Consider the following 17,708-nt stretch of genomic DNA (forward strand, 5'->3'; position numbering starts at 1 on the left):
AAATCCCCAACAGTGTCGCCAGCAAAGCACCCCCACACCATCACACCTCCTCCTCCATGCTTCACGGTGGGAACCAGGCATGTAGAGTCCATCCGTTCACCTTTTCTGCGTCGCACAAAGACACGGGGGTTGGAACCAAAGATCTCAAGTTTGGACTCATCAGACCAAAGCACAGATTTCCACTGGTCTAACGTCCATTCCTTGGCCCAGATTCAAGAAGCACTTGCGCCCGCGCAACCATAGGTTGCGCGGCGCAAGGGCTTACTTGCTCCGGTGTAACGAGTGCTCCTGATTCAGGAACCTCGTTACACCGACTGCAGCCTAGGATGTGACAGACATAAGCCTCCTTATGCCTTCACATCCCAGGCTGCATTCTTGCGTTGGCCGCTAGGGGGCGCGGCCATTGTGATCGGCGTATAGTATGCAAATTGCATACTACCACCGATTCACAAAAGTTGCGCGGGCCCTGCGCACGCAAGGTACGGAGTTTCCGTACGGCGCCTTTAGCATAAGGCTGCTCCTGCTAATAGCAGGCGCAGCCAATGCTAAAGTATAGCTGCGCCTCCCGCCCGTGAAATTTAAATTTCACGTCGTTTACGTAAGTGAACCGTGAATGGCGCTGGACGCCATTCACGTTCACTTAGAAGCAAATGACGTCCTTGCGACGTCATTTGCCGCAATGCACGTCGGGAAAGTTTCCCGACGGAGCATGCGCTGTTCGCTCGGCGCGGGAGCGCGCCTAATTTAAATGATTCCCGCCCCCGGCGGGATCATTTACATTAGGCAGCCTTGCGCCCGGCTGTTTAGCATATTGCCCGCGCAATTTACGGAGCAACTGCTCCGTGAATCGCGGGCAAAGCGCAATATTTGCGTGGGCGCAGAGAAAAAAATTTGCTCTTTGCCCACGCAAATATTGCGCGATTCTACCTGAATCTGGGCCCTTGTGTTCTTTAGCCCAAACAAGTCTCTTCTGCTTGTTGCCTTTCTTTAGCAGTGGTTTCCTAGCAGATATTCTACCATGAAGGCCTGATTCACACAGTCTCCTCTTACCAGTTCTAGAGATGTGTCTGCTGCAAAAGGTGGCTACTTTGAAGAACCTAGAATATGAAATATATTTTCAGTTGTTTCACACTTATTTGTTATGTAGAATTCCACATGTGTGAATTCATAGTTTTGATGCCTTCAGTGTGAATCTCCAATTTTCATAGTAATGAAAACTCTTTGAATGAGAAGGTGTGTCCAAACTTTTGGTCTGTACTGTGTGTGTGTATATATGTATATGTGTGTGTGTATATATATATATATATATATATATATATATATATATATATATATATATATAATATAAAGTTGGTGTTGTCACCCTAGAACAGAGTGTCACTGTCATTATGACCAGATGAATATAAAAACAACAAAAATCATGAAAAAACAAAAACCAATGCACATCTAATGACTGGTATGATGCAATCTATTACATTTTATTTCTTAAAATTGCATACGCTTTAACAGATGATTTGGAAAGGTAAACATTTGTGTGTGGTTCTTCTATTGATGAAGAATTTCTTATATTTTATATATGGCATGCCAAGGTTATCTAATTTTGTGTGCATCTGTGCTGTTTGCCTGTTACAGTAGCACTGTAAGTTATATTGAGAGTTAAAGGGGTTGTAAACCCCCGCGGTTTTTCACTTCAATGCATTCTCTGCATTGAGGTGAAAAACCTCTTGTAGTGTACCAGCCCCCCAAAGCCCCCCTTTTACTTATTTGAGCCCGATCATTCCTGTGCCGGGGATGAGCACACCTGCTCCAGCCGGTGTCTCGGGTCCTGATTGAAAAGATTGATGGCAGCGCAGCCATTGGCTCCCGCTGCTGTCAATCAAATCCAATGATGCGGGAGCTGGGGGCGGAGCCGAGTCCTGCTATCAGAGTCAATGGATGCAGCAGCAGGACAGGGGAGCATGCCCGCACGGGTGCCCCAAAGGAAGAGCGCTTCTCTGACAGGCCACTCGAGAAGAGGAGGAGCCAGAACCTCTTCTGAGGGACCCCAGAAGAGGAGGATCGGACCACTCTGTGCCAAACAAACTGTAAGTATGTTTGTTTTAAAAAAATAAAACAAAATTTTTTTTTTACATATTCTTTAATTGCCTCTGCATATCTTCTGTGTTCTTATTTACAGTATGTTGTGTTTTTTTTTTTTTTTTTTTTACTCCATAGTAGCAAATGCTATTTGAAGTAAATGAGTAAAGGATATTCTTTTTGATTTTGACACTTTCTTAGGTTGGGCACATGTGGTATGTGCCCTGTACATCCCAGAGGTTCAGTTTGCCAATGTTTTGACAATGGAGCCTATTGTCCTGCAATATGTGCCCCATGATCGATTTAATAAGGTAACATTTTATTGTAATATTATTTATAAAATGTAACCATGATCCCTTCAGTCTGATTGTAGTTCATCCCACAGACATGCTACATATGTGAAGAACAGGGACGAGAGAGCAGGGCCGCTTCTGGGGCCTGTATGACCTGTAATCGGCATGGTTGTCGGCAAGCATTTCACGTGACATGGTAGGTGGTACAACTACACTGTCAATTTCTTTGGCCCTGAATATGAATTGTATACTAAAAAAATAAAATATTGACACAAATGTTATAACTGGAGATGGTATACCCATATTGCATGATTTTTGGTAAAATTAAACAGTCTAGAAAGGAGTATATCTGTTACTGAGTCAAATGTAATGCTTTTCAATCTTGGCATGTGGCAAGTATACTGTATATATTTAAAAAAAGGAGGTCTGGTGGGCACCGATGAGGTGGCACTGGTGGGCACTGATAGGCGGCGCTGGTATGCTGCACTGATGGGCACTCATAGGCGGCACTGATGGGCACTCATAGGCGGCACTGATGGGCACTCATAGGCGGCACTGATGGGCACTCATAGGCGGCACTGATGGGCACTCATAGGCGGCACTGATGGGCACTCTTTGGCGGCACTGATGGGCACTCTTTGGCGGCACTGATGGGCACTCTTTGGCGGCACTGATGGGCACTCTTTGGCGGTACTGATGGGCACTCTGGCGGCACTGATGGGCACTCTTTGGCGGCACTGATGGGCACTCTTTGGGGTACTGATGGGCACTCTTTGGCGGTACTGATGGGCACTCTTTGGCGGTACTGATGGGCACTCTTTGGCGGTACTGATGGGCACTCTTTGGCGGTACTGATGGGCACTCTTTGGCGGTACTGATGGGCACTCTTTGGGGTACTGATGGGCACTCTTTGGGGTACTGATGGGCACTTATGGGTGGCACAGATGGGCACTGATAGGTGGGCACTGGGCATAGATGGGCACTAAGAGGTGGCACTGATGGACACTGGGTGACACTGAGGGGTGGTTCTGATGGCATTGCTGGGCACAGTCAGTGCCCATTTGTGGGCCATGATTGGCATAGATTGCATTTAAAACATTTTTTAATTTTTTTTTTCATCTATTTGTGCTCTATTGAGCACTGGGGGGCACTCCCTGGTGGTCCAGTGTGGGGATCCGAGGGGGGGCTGCGCTGATAAACAATCAGCGCGAACCCCCCCTGTCAGGAGAGCCACCGATCGGCTCTCCTCTACTCACGTCTGTCAGACGCGAGTGAGGAAGAGCCGGTCAACGGCTCTTCCTGTTTACATTGTGATCAGCCGTGATTGGAGACGGCTGATCACGTGGTAAAGAGCCTCCGCTGGAGGCTCTTTACCAAGATCGGAGATGCAGGGTGTCAGACTGACACCCCGCATCACCGTTCGCCGCGCCCCCACGGGCGCGCGCCGGCATTAAATCCTGCAGGACGTCTATAGACGTCCAGTCAGGATTTCACAACCACTTCCCGGACGTCAATCTCCTATTGACCGGGCGGGAAGTGGTTAAACAAAGTACGTGGAGGATCAAGTGTTGTGTGGCATCATAATTAACATATCTATAATATATGTAAAAGAGTAGGACATTTGACTCATAATAATTCATATCCGATGGACTTTTTTCATCGGAAATTCCGATCGTGTGTGGGCCCCATCTGACTTTTTTTTCCGTCTGTGTTTAGAAATAGAACATGTTTTATTTTTTTCCGATGGGGAAAAAAAACTATAGGAAATTCCTATCGTCTGTCTGCCCCACTGCCACAGTTCACCTTGATTGGGGTTCGGGGGCCAAAGAAGTGGAAGTTGGAATAATGTGGAACATGCCTGCGGAGGTTTTGTTGGACAGAAAAGGTCCCTGCAGCCAGTGTCTGTAACAGTACATTTCTGCCATAAAACATACCCCATTGTGAGGAATTTGCCAGTACCCTTTGCATAGGTCGAGGGGGGGTCACTGTCACAGACGCTGGCTGTAGGGACCCTTTCTGCCCACAATTCACCTGGTTATATGTTATTGCTATTTTTCTATTTTTTGTTACATTTTTGAGGGACTGTTTTCTTGTATTTGTCCTGAAGACTATTCCTGGTTTGTTTGATTCAGAGCTATACATGTTCATTAAAAGAGCCGATCACATTGGCCTCTGTTCTATGTACTCCAATATAGGAGCTGGAAAGTCTGGGTGTGAATTCCCATTGTTAATTGTGTCGCCTATTGTTTCTGTCTGTTAACTAATCCTCTTGGAGGGTCCTACATGATAGGATTAGTCTTATGTTAACTGTACCTCATTACCTAATCATTGTTGGATGTTTATCCCAATGTGTATTATTTGATTTAGAGTTCATGCAGGGACTGCCCCTATTTCTGAATTGTATAGAAACCTGTATTTTTGTTCAATAAGTTCCAGTTCCAGAGCACCTAAGCTAGTGTTGGCTAGATCCTTGGGTGCTATGCCATATTCGGCTATATTACCCTGTTTCTGGGCCCAGACTGGAGGAAGTTATATCTTGACGGAAGCACCCAAGCTGGGTGCTAAGTGGTTCCATCACACATATATATTCTGGTGAGCCTTCAGTCTGTTTCAAGATAACACTGGGCATGTGGTGGAAAATTTTGGGGAGCTGAAGAACTGTGCACGATTTACTATTGATTCACCATGGACTTCACTATTACAACTTTATTTATACAGTGTCTTGATAAAGTATTCATACCCCTTGGAATTTTCCACATTTTGTCATGTTACATCCAAAAAGGTTAATGTATTTTATGTGCTAGACCAACACAAAGCAACACATAATTGTGAAGTGGAAGAAAAATTATAAATGGTTTTCAAAATAGTTTTACAAATAAATATCTGAAGTGTGGCATCCTTTTGTATCCAGCCCCCTTTACTCTGATACCCCTAACTAAAATCTAGTGGGACCTATTGCCTTCAGAAGTCACCTAATTACTAAATGGCATCCACCTGTGTATAGTTTAATCTCAGAATAAATGCAGCTGATCAGTAAAGCCCTCAGAGGTTTGTTAGAGAACCTTGGTGAACGCACAGCATCATGAAGGCCAAGGAACATACCAGACAGGTCAGGGATAAAGTTGTGGAGAAGTTTAAAGCAGGGTTAAGTTATAAACAAAATTCCAAGTTTTGAACATCTCAGAGCACTGTTCAATCCATCATCTGAAAATGGAAAGAGTATTCTGAAAATGGAAAGATAATGGCAACTGCAAGCCTACCAATACATGGCCGTCCACCTAAACTAACAGGTCGGGCAAGGAGAGCATTAATCAAAGCAGCCAAGAGGCCCATTGTAAATCTGGAGAAGCTGCAAAGATCCACAGCTCAGGTGGGAGAATCTGTCCACAGCCATTGTTGGGGGGAAAAAAAGCCACAAGAAGTCCTGTTTGCGAGAAGCCATGTAGGGGACACGGCAAACACGTGGAAGAAGGTGCTCTGGTCAGATTAGACCAAAAATTTAACTGTTTGGCCTAAAAGTAAAACGCTATGTGTGGTGGAAAACTAACACTGCACATCACCCTGAACCCACCATCCCAACTGTGAAACATGGTGGTGGCAGCATCATGTTGTGGGGATGCTTTTCTTCAGCAGGGAGAGGGAAGCTAGTCAGAGTTGATGGGAAGATGAATGGAGCGAAATACAGGGCAATCTTAAAAAACCTGTTAGGCCCTGTACACGCGGTCGGTCCATCCGATGAGAACGGTCCGAAGGACCGTTCTCATCGGTTAACCGATGAAGCTGACTGATGGTCTGATGTGCCTACACACCATCAGTTTAAAAACCGATCGAGTCCAACGCGGTGACGTAAAACACAACGACGTGCTGAAAAAAATGAAGTTCAATGCTTCCAAGCTTGCGTCGACTTGATTCTGAGCATGCGCGGGTTTTGAACCGATGCTTTTGCGTACTAACCGTCGGTTTTGACCGATCGGTTAGGCGTCGATCGGTTCAATTTTAAAGCAAGTTCTAAATTTTTCAACCGAAGGATAACGGACCGATAGGGCCCCCACACGGTCGGTTTGGACCGATGAAACTGAACTTCAGTCCGTTTTCATCGGTTTTGTCCGATCGTGTGTACAGGGCCTGAGAGTCTGCAAAATACTTGAGACTGGGGTGGAGGTTCACGTTCCAGCAGGCCAACGACTAAACATACAGCCAGAGCTACAATGGAATGGTTTAGATCAAAGCATATTCATGTGTTAGAAAGTCCAGACCTAAATCCAATTGAGTATCTGCGGCAAGACTTGAAAATTGCTGTTCACAGATGTTCTCAATCCAATCTGACAGAGCTTGAGCTATTTTGCAAAGGAATGCAGCCAAAGGTAGTTCTACAAAGTATTGGGCGGCTGAATACAAATGCACATCACACTTTGCAGGTATTTATTTGTAATACATTTTAAAAACCATTTTCCTTCCACTTCACAATTATGTGCCACTTTGTGTTGATTTATCACATAAAATCCCAATAAAATACATTTACGTTTTTGGTTGTAACTTGACAAAAGTGAAAATTTTCAAGGGGTGTGAATACTTTTTCAATGCACTGTAGCTTGTGAGTCATAGCCCCCCTCCTTACCCCTTTTAAGTGACCTTTGTTGTGTTCCTGCCACCAACTGTGTCTCTTATGCCCCGTACACATGATCGGAAATTCCGACAAAAGTCCGATGTGAGCTTTTGGTCGGAAATTCCTACTGTGTTTATGCTCCATCGGACTTTTGCTGTCGGAATTTCCGCCAACAAAAGATTGAGAGCAGGTTCTCTACTTTTCCGACGGAAAAAGTTCCTATCGAAAAATCCGCTCGTCTGTATGCAATTTCGACATGCAAAAAAACACGCATGCTCAGAATCAAGCAGAAGAGCCGAACTACCTATTCAACTTCATTGATCTCGGCTCGTTGAATTTTCGACAAGATTTGTGTGACCGTGTGTATGCAACACAAGTTTGAGCCAACATTCCGTCAGAAAAAATCCACAGTTTTCTTGTCGGAATTTCCGATCATTAGTGTTGCAGCCTATAAGGGAGGACTGGTTTTGGTTAGTGGTGTGCGAGCCAGGCCTTAAGTACTTACCTTGTATTCCGTTCCTTGGCTGTGAGGCATTTCCTTTGAGAAAGATGCTGGTGGGTCAGGGCAGTAGTGTGTTCCTGGGCACTCTTTTGAGTTAGGACCTTACTTTTGTGTTAAATCTCTGCTGGTTGCTGTTTCTGGAACCCGAATATCCAGAAAGCCTTCTTCCAAAACTCCCGCTAATTGCTTGTTCTTCGAGGGACCGTGTCTCTTAAGAGCTGTGTTAAACACACACATTAAGGATGTCACTGAGGGTAAATATTCTCTCTACCCCAGCAGTAAAAGTCTAGACCTCCCAGGGAGGCAAAAAAGACTAATGCCGCGTACACACGATTGGAAATTTCGACAACAAAACCATAGATTTTTTTCAGACTGAATTTTGGCTAAAACTTGTCTTGCATAAACACGGTCACACAAATGTTGTTGGAAATTCCGAATGTCAACAACGCGGTGGCGTGCAACACTACGACGAGCCGATAAAAATGAAGTTCAATGATTCCGAGCATGCGTAGGATTTTTGTGTGTCGGAATTGCATACAGACAATCAGAATTTCTGACAAGAACTTTTACTGTCGGAAAATTTTTAAGAACCAGCTCTCAAATTTTTCTTGTCAGAAATTCCGACAGCAAATGTCCGACCAAAAGCTCACATTGAACATTTGTTGTCGGAAATTCCAACCGTGTGTACGCGGCATTACTCTTGTTATTCTCAAGCTTACTTGCATAAGGCATAAGCCAGGAGCCAAGTTCATCCGCTAACCCAGAGTCCCAAAATTCCCTTAACCTTTAGGCAGGTCACTTTTAGCATGAAGAGATGTCCCATTTTAGGGTGGACAGCAGGCTAAGCACCATTTCAGATGTCTCGGCAGGAGGTGGTTTCCAAGGGCTACAAAGCAGAGTTCTATTCTCAGCCTCTCAAAGAATAAAGTCTTTATCAATGTTCTTCTGTCACTGTACAGATTAGCAGGCCTCCCTACAGCCCTTGCTAGTATCCAGCAGCAGAGGGTTATCGCCCCAGTTTCCCTGGTGGTATGGTTTTAGGGATTTTTATCTAACCTTTTCACAGTACTGGAACCAAAGCAGACAGTTTGCCACATCCCGTTCTCAAGGCTCTGTATGTCTTTATTCATTGCCAAAATTCCACATAAATTTATTTGTCTCCCTTCTTTAGAGAGTTACTGGTCTCTGTACACATTGAGGACACAGCTGAATCTCCTGTGTCCTCACTTGCTGTGGGTCCTCAAAATGTTAATTTTGTTGCCCTGCCTTGTGGCCTGTCTTCAGCACTCTCTTGTTCACCAATGGTTCTAGTTAGTGTCATTCCTTGGTAAAAATGTATTGAGAATTCCCATTGTAGATTACTTGGATGATCTCCTGCTGAGAGAAGAGTCCGCACAACTCTTGACAGACAACATGGCAAGAACAATTCCAACCTTAAAGAGGCTCACTTGGATTCTGAACTTTCATAAGTCTGTGTCGGGTCTGTGTTGGAACCAACTTATCCCTTGGAGTACCTGGGCATGGTCCTGAACACAGCTCAAGCCAGAGTTTTTTTTCCCATATACAAGAAAAGATGCAAACTCCTACCAAACTCTGACTCTTCAGTTCTTGAGCCTTCCCACCCTTTGCTTTTGCATTCAAGTCCTGAGGCTGATGAAATGCAGCCCCATTTGCCCAGTTCTTATTCCTTTATCTTAACATCCTATTAGGAAGAGAACATCCAATTTTGGATATCTGGAGATGCCTTCTCAGCTATCTAGATACTAGAAGAGTCTTCAAAAGATTGGGCCCTTTGAGATGCTCGAGGGTCTAAAAAGCATGATTGCCAGGTGGTGGAGGGGGGGGGGGGCTTGATGAATACTATATCATTGGTATATAAGTGTCATGGATCTTAAGATATTAAAGTGTTTCTACTTGACATCTGTTACACAGGAGAGGGACATTCAATGCAAGGACACCGGCTATTGAAATGCTAAGTGGAACCAGCTAGAGAAATACCTTTTATTGTGCTCTGCAGGCTAAGAGCGGGTGTCGGAGACACTCCGTCTGGCTAAAAAACTATGGATTGAAGGTTAATTGAATCTAGAATGTATGTGTGAAGATGTATGTGTTTATTGTTCTAAAGGTCAGAAGCCTCCTGTCAGCTGTATTGAATTAGCATTCTATTGTCTAAAGCAATGTAACCTCTCAGAGGTAGTAATTAAGTAGTCCGGGTTATTGTGTACATTGATTACCCCCTGGGGCTTCTGTCTCAATACACAAGTCTTTCTATCCAAGCTATTGGACCAATCCCTGTTGACAATTTCAAGTCCTCATTTGCATGGTCAAGGAGGACTTGAGTGAAGACTGGATATACTTTACAATTGACCAATAGGAAAGCGGTTGTTGGGAGTGGGATGTTCCAAAATTCTGTATAAAAGTGTGCTGTGTACTTGAAATAAAGAGTCCTGCTTGAACTTACATACAGCCTGCCTGGTGTTTGTTCTTAATGGGTCTGAATGGCACATAGCTGTAGTTCGGACCCCGGAACCTTGGATGACTGGACCATCAGACGCTGCAATCTGCAAGCTGACTCACTGGTAGCAGAGGAGTGTCGGGAGAGCAGGACCTGGGCGAGGAAGGATCTTGTCACATTGGTGGCAGCAGTGGGATTGGTCCAATAGCTTGGATAGAAAGACTTGTGTATTGAGACAGAATGTGACGAGATCCTTCCTCGCCCAGGTCCTGCTCTCCCGACACTCCTCTGCTACCAGTGAGTCAGCTTGCAGATTGCAGCGTCTGATGGTCCAGTCATCCAAGGTTCCGGGGTCCGAACTACAGCTATGTGCCATTCAGACCCATTAAGAACAAACACCAGGCAGGCTGTATGTAAGTTCAAGCAGGACTCTTTATTTCAAGTACACAGCACACTTTTATACAGAATTTTGGAACATCCCACTCCCAACAACCGCTTTCCTATTGGTCAATTGTAAAGTATATGCAGTCTTCACTCAAGTCCTCCTTGACCATGCAAATGAGGACTTGAAATTGTCAACAGGGATTGGTCCAATAGCTTGGATAGAAAGACTTGTGTATTGAGACAGAAGCCCCAGGGGGTAATCAATGTACACAATAACCCGGTCTACTTAATTACTACCTCTGAGAGGTTACATTGCTTTAGACAATAGAATGCTAATTCAATACAGCTGACAGGAGGCTTCTGACCTTTAGAACAATAAACACATACATCTTCACACATACATTCTAGATTCAATTAACCTTCAATCCATAGTTTTTTAGCCAGACGGAGTGTCTCCGACACCCGCTCTTAGCCTGCAGAGCACAATAAAAGGTATTTCTCTAGCTGGTTCCACTTAGCATTTCAATAGCCGGTGTCCTTGCATTGAATGTCCCTCTCCTGTGTAACAGATGTCAAGTAGAAACACTTTAATATCTTAAGATCCATGACAATAAGAATGATCTTTAGCAGCATCATGGGCAGACAAAGCAAGAGCATCAGTACATAAATTCTGCAGAGCCACTACTGGGTCTAATCATGTTAGAGTAGAGGTCCTGGAAGATTCCTAGAAATAATATTACCGATAACCCTTATTTGCACTAGATTAATGACAAAAGGAGCCTATTTGGTTATTATGACCAACAGACCACTTTTCCTCTCCTGGTTTTATAAATTAGTGTATTGTTTATCATTGTTCCCTTCCACCTTAGTGCTCAGATGGCTGGTCTTCTATGTGAAGAGGAGGCTCAGGAGGTTGACAATGTCAAGTACATTGGATACTGCAAATATCATTTCAACAAGATGGCGAGAGATCCACAGGTATCTAATTTTGTTTCTCTATATACTGTTTGTTGTTTTCATTTTATTTGCCACATACCTTCCTATCTGTCCTGGGAAGCACTGATTTCTGTGTTTTTGTGCTGCATTTTTACCTTTTGAAATATGATATGCTTTGTCTGGAAATTTCTTCTTGGTGATGATCTTGTAGAAACCAGTAGTTTGCTTTGGAAATTGGAGTTGGTGGTTTTAACAAGTTAATTGTGAACTCTGTGGAGATTGGACATAACAATAATGAGTGCAGTTATGTATAAATGAACAAATTATACATTTAAGTGCCACATCTATAAGGAGCTGGATTTGAAATCGGCCTCTTGGAATCCCATGCACAACACCAAACAGAAGGCTCTACAGTGTTGACAGGAGGAAGAGAGAGCAGATATCTCTTCTGTCCAACCAGTAGGCTGGGTTGTGTTTTGATCAGTATTCCTGGACAAGAGATTGAGGATTGGCTGTCTGACAAGGGCATCTGGATTAGAACCCTTTGGCAACTAGAAAAGTTTCCTTATACTGTTCTAAAGAGTGTAGAGTTTGCATTTCCCCCCCTTTTTTTTTTTTTTTTCTTTTTTTTTATAGTGAACTAAGTGGAAAGAGCCTCCCTCTTGTTTGTCAGTAGCTTATTATTAGAAGTAGTTGTGCTCATTAACTCACTGTAAAAAATATGATTTCTTCTTTTCCCCCATTAGAAAGTCTCCCGACTCCCTTGTCCCATCATCCCTGGCCGCTGCAGTCGGTCAGCTTCCCCTTCTGTGGAAAAACCCCTCTTTTACAAAGAGAGGCAGAAAAAGGTATGTATATCTTTATACAGTTTAGGTCATAATTATTTATAGATGCACCTCTTTCTACTTGGATAACTTTTTTACTTTCCTAGAGTCATAAGGACAGGGAGCGAGTTCGACATAGGAAGCACCGTGATTCACCAGGGCACATACCTGTCCCACCCCTACTACCCATCTCTGTGGAGAAGGTATATCTTCCTGTTCCTTCTCTGCCACTAAAATTAATTGTCAAAATAAAAATGTTATACTTGTTCTAGTATGTATACTATATTTCCTTTTCATAAATCATGGGACACAGAGTCAGGCTAATAAAATTCATTACCTGCTGGGTAATACTCCATCATCAGGTGAATGGGAGCTGGTAGACCAAGGTCTTTAGACAGGAAGTGATCCCCTATATAATCCCTCATATACAGGAAGTTAGTTCAGTTTTTTTTCCAGTGTCTACAAGGGGGGTGGCACGTTTTTTGAGTCCTCTGAGCTCCTGGTCTCTATTCCCACAAACGGTTCCAAAAATGAATCGAGGGATTGACCGATCAGTTCCATTTGACACAGACTTTACAGCTTAGATAAATGCTAACCAAACCTCGCAAAGAAGACTCAAGATCCTGCAAGGTTTTGCCTGTAATGTGACCTCTGGGCACTGGACCCTGCAAAGTGGAATCCTGGACACTACAGCGCTAAGGCATTTTGCAGGGTGTTGTACAGATCCAAGGGAGTGGACCCTAAACATGAAAAGGGTACCCAGTCCTTGAAGGTCCTCAAGTGACAGGAACCCGACGGGATGGGTGAAGATTGGGCTCTTACTTTCTAAGCTGCCCTGCGTTTAGACGGATAAGTGAAACCCCTTTTTTATTTTATTTTTATATATAGTGGGGTGTCCCAGTGATTGTAACAATCAGTCAAGCTAGCTAAGGGCTGGACACCTGTCTGCGGTGATCATGCAGGGGAGTTTTTCGATAGCTGTGGGTGTTTGCAAAGTGTACCTTTTTTGCTTGTGTCTGGCTGTTTTTTACCTGTATGATGGTGCACAGCGCTGCGCCATTTCGCCTTGGATTTACCAGGGCGCACATGCATTCGCAAAGGCGCCCCTAAAAACGTTGTTTATTTTGTTTGACAACTAAGTGCTCATATGCATTGAGGTGTGTTAAATCTACACCCAAGTACTCCCTTTTTGTGGCTAGTAAATGTCTTAAAAAAAGAGGAGCGGGACTAACTACAGGGAAGGGCACACCTATGTCGTTGGTAGTTCCTGATGAACCTAGTCGTATCCCTAGTGTTGTATCCCCTGAAAGACCAGAGGCTTTTGGGCACTCTGAGCCACTGCGCATATCTGGTATTGTGCCTACAGTCAGCACTGCTGCCTCACCCTTTATCACTAAGGATGAACTGTCCTCAGCCCTAGCCGGCTTAGAGCACAGAATGGCTGCTATGATTGCCTCCGTCCCCCAAGGTGGCAAGAAGCATGACAGATCCCCCTCCCCGGAAGCCTCCATGTCTGGAGCAGGAATCGGTTGAGGATGGGGAAGAGCTTGAAGCTCAGGATTTAGTGGAGTGCCCGGCAGATGAGTCTGCTTCCGAGCACTCTGGACAAAAAGACATTCAGCCGGTATCTACCTCTCAATCAGAGGCTCTTGATCCTGACGCTTACCGAAATGGTTGCTCTGGCTTTAAGTTGCCAATTAATGAGGTCACTGAGCCTCTTTGGTTCTCTTTGGGATCCCTGAGGCCTCTTCAGGCCACACAGTCTTTCCCCCTTCACGCCCTGTTGGAAGAGGCTGTGTATGCTTGTCATTGTAATAGCTTATTTCTCTCACATGGCCTGTGCATAACACAAATGACACCACAAAATACATTCTGCTACTACTGAGTATTACGATACCACATGTGTGGGACTTTTTTTACTGCCTGGCCACATACAGAGTCCCAACATGCAGGGAGCACCATCAGGTGTTCTAGGAGCATTAATTACACATCTAACTTGTTGACTACCTATTACACTTTTGAAGGCCCTGTAACACCAGAACAATGGAAACACCCACAAAATGACCCAAGTTTGGAACGCTAACACCCCATAATCTATGAGGCATAATGAGTCTTTTGAACGGTTCAATTTTTTTCCAGAAGTTTTTGGAAAATATGGAATTTTTTTTTTAAAAACACTTTTTTTTTAATACAAAGTTGTCCGTTTGTAAGATATTTCCAACACATAGCATGTACATAGCAAAAATTACACCCCAAAATACATTCTGCTACTCCTCTTGAGTATAACGATACCACATGTGTGAGACTTTTACACAGCCTGGCCACATACAGAGGCCCAACATTGAAGTAGCACCTTCAGGCGTTCTAGGAGCATAAATTACATAAATTACACATCCAGGGGCGGACTGACAACTCATGGGGCCCCCGGGCAATAGAAGATTATGGGGCCCCTGGGCTTACAGATGGCCACCACGCCAGGAGGCAGTGCAGAGGCGGGACAGCTAAAAAGTGTTTTTTTTTTTTTTTTTTTTTTTGGTGAGTCCTATACAAAATGTGAGGCCCAAAAAAACCTTCAACTCCTCCACAGTTAGGTCTCTCCACTCGAAGGGATGGGCATAATAGGATGTTGGATTATTCTAAATAAATTGCTGTGCATACAGGTTGCACTGGGCCACAATTGTTGATTGTCCTCTGTAAGATTGTCCTCTGTAAAAATGTAATCAAATAAATTGATTGGGGAAAAATTCTCTGTGTCCACCTGGACTTCTAGCTGGGCAGTGAAAGGGGGAATGTTGGCTTTTCCTGAATTAGGAGGAAGCCACAAGGGGTTCTGAAGGGCATAGGGAAGGCTGGCATGGGTCCTTGGCCTTTCTTGCTGAGGTACTGCAGTGCTGGTGGATGGCACTGCGGTGCTGGTGGATGGCACTGCGGTGCTGGTGGATGGCACTGCGGTGCTGGTGGATGGCACTGCGGTGCTGGTGGATGGCACTGCGGTGCTGGTGGATGGCACTGCGGTGCTAGTGGATGGCACTGCCTCCTCACCAGAATGCCTTTGTTTGGTGGGCAGAATATTTTCCTCCTCTGAGTATGTCAGTGTTCCACTACTGAGGACTGGCTCATAATTTACGTCCGACTCAGAATCCGAAAAAGAGATCTCCCCTTTGCTCTCGTCGGACGTGAAAAGTATCTGGTATGCCTCCTCGGTGGAAAAGCATCTTCTCATGGTTGCTAGTGGTTGATGCGACTACACAGGTGTGTGCTAAGCCTGCACTGATGGACACTGATGAGGCGGCACAGATGGGCACTGATTGCAAATATGTGCACAGATGGACACTGATCACTGATAGCACAGGTGGTCCCAGATTGGCACAGGTGGTACCGATGGGGCCCTGTATGGTCACTGTATGGTCACTGTATGGCTGGTGCTTCACTGTAATCACTCACTGATAAAACGGGTCGCTCACCCTCCTCATACGTGGTCTCTGTGTGAGGCAGGAGAAGCGGAAATGAGAAATGATCTTGTATATTAACATTTGAGGTAATCTCTCATTTGCCACGCCGATCGCATAGTAAATGGCCACTGCGATTGGCCATTTACAGCAATCTGTGATTGGCTGTGTCCAAGGGACACGGCCAGCACAGAATTTCTCAGATGCGCGCATGGGGAACGAGGAAAGGGGAGGACGTCTATTGACGGCCTCCTGGCATTTCAGGTCCATGCTGTAGCCATCATTCGGACACCTAGTGGTCGAACCACTCAAGTGTTGCTTTAGCAGTGTTTTTGGGGTGATTGTTCTGCTGGAAGGTGAACCTCCGTCCTAGCCTCAAATCACACAAAGAGTGGTACAGGTTTTGCTCAAGAATATCCCTGTATTTAGCACCATCCATCTTTCCCTCAACTCTGACCAGTTTCCCAGTCCCGACTGCTGAAAAACATCCCCACAGCATGATGCTGCCACCACCATGTTTCACTGTGGGGATGGTGTTCTTTGGGTGTTATGATGTGTTGGGTTTGCGCCAGACATAGTGTTTTCTTTGATGGCCAGAAAGTTAAATTTTAGTCTCATCAGACCAGAGCACTCCCCTCCATACATTTTAGGAGTCTCCCACATGCCTTTTCGCAAACACAAAACGTGGCATTTTGTTTTTTTGCTGAAAGTAATGGCTTACTTCTGGCTACTCTGCTATAAAGCCCAACAGTCTCTGCTGTGGAACTCTGCAGCTTCTCCAGAGTTACCTTAGGTCTCTGTGCTGCCTCTCTGATTAATGCCCTCCTTGCCCCGTCTGTGAGTTTTGGTGTGCAACTGTCTCTTGGCAGGTTTACTGTTGTGCCATGTTCTTTCCATTTGGTTATGATAGATTTCATGGTGCTCCTAGGGATCATCAAAGATTTGGATATTTTTTTTATAACCTAACCCTGACTTGTACTTTTCAACAACATTGTCCCTTATTTGTTTGGAGAGTTCCTTGGTCTTCGTGGCAGTGTTTGGTTAGTGGTGCCTCTTGCTTGGGTGTTGCAGCCTCTGGGGCCTTTCAAAAAGATGTGTATATGTAATGACAGATTATGTGACATTTAGGTTGCACACAGGTGGACATCATTTCACTAATTATGTGACTTCTGAAGGTAATTGGTTGCACCAGAGCTTTTTTGGGCTTCATGGCAAAGGGGGTGAATACATATGCACATGCCAATTATCAGTTTTTTATTTTTTTAAATAGTTTTATGTATATATTTATATATATATAACTTAGACTATTGTGTTCTGATCCATCACATATAAGTCAGATAAGAAAAAAACATTGAACTAAAGGCTGGAATGTAACAAAATAGGTAAAAAGCCAAGGGGGTGAATACTTTTGCAAGGCACTGTACGGTAGGTATACTAGTGTGCAAAAATACACTTTAAAGAATACTTGTCAAGTCCACTTTTCTATAATATTCTTCCTTTTTTTTGCTTCAAATATAGTTTGCAATAATCAACCTTTTATGGTCAGTTGGTTAGTGTTCTAATGCCTGAGCACTTCTTACATTTTGGTGAAACAAGTGTTGTTATATGCCTATACGAATATATACATGTGTTTTGAGCACATCTCTGGGTAAAGCTCTGAAGTTCTTTTAGTCATTTAACTCTTTTGACGCCTTTTCCAGAAGTGACTGTCAGTGATCAATTGCTCTGTCTCTGTGGTGTCATCACACTGCATTGTTTTTTTGAGCCTGAGTGAATTTTCCTGTTAGATATTCCATATGACGTGTCCACAGGTAGCGATGTGGACACCCAAAGAAGGACCCTCTTCCCTTGCAGTGAAGAAGATTCAGGACCCAATATATAATGTGAGGATGTGATGGATTTACGTAAGTAAAACAGGGTATTAGCGTAGTTTTAGCTGAAGGGGGGGGGGGGGTATGAAACCGTTTAAACTGCTTGCCGACCTGCCGCCGCAATTATACTGCGGAAAGCTGGCTCGGCTGCGGGAAAATCGCCGTAGCTGTATGACGGGCTCGTTCATGGCCCTGTGTGGGCCAGCGGGGGAGCCAATCAGCGAGTCCGCACATGAACGGGGATCCACAGAAATAAAGGAAGATCTCCATTCTGACAGGGGATTACACAGATCTTGTCTTTCTGCTATGAAG

At 44.4% G+C, this 17,708-nt stretch overlaps 1 protein-coding gene across 3 annotated transcripts in view; it reads left to right on the forward strand.

The window, feature by feature from the left end:
* The window catches only part of MLLT6 (MLLT6, PHD finger containing), a 182,544-nt gene that overhangs the window by 53,381 nt on the left and 111,455 nt on the right, over positions 1-17,708 (forward strand). For all 3 annotated transcript variants that reach the window (XM_040329957.1, XM_040329956.1, XM_040329958.1), the window contains exons 4-8: positions 2,278-2,387; positions 2,462-2,565; positions 11,186-11,294; positions 11,999-12,100; positions 12,184-12,279. In XM_040329957.1, coding sequence (XP_040185891.1) covers positions 2,278-2,387; positions 2,462-2,565; positions 11,186-11,294; positions 11,999-12,100; positions 12,184-12,279 — 521 coding nt within the window. The remainder of the gene's footprint in view (positions 1-2,277; positions 2,388-2,461; positions 2,566-11,185; positions 11,295-11,998; positions 12,101-12,183; positions 12,280-17,708) is intronic.

The sequence above is a fragment of the Rana temporaria genome, chromosome 12 (genome assembly GCF_905171775.1).
Source record: "Rana temporaria chromosome 12, aRanTem1.1, whole genome shotgun sequence".
NCBI classification, from domain to species: domain Eukaryota; kingdom Metazoa; phylum Chordata; class Amphibia; order Anura; family Ranidae; genus Rana; species Rana temporaria.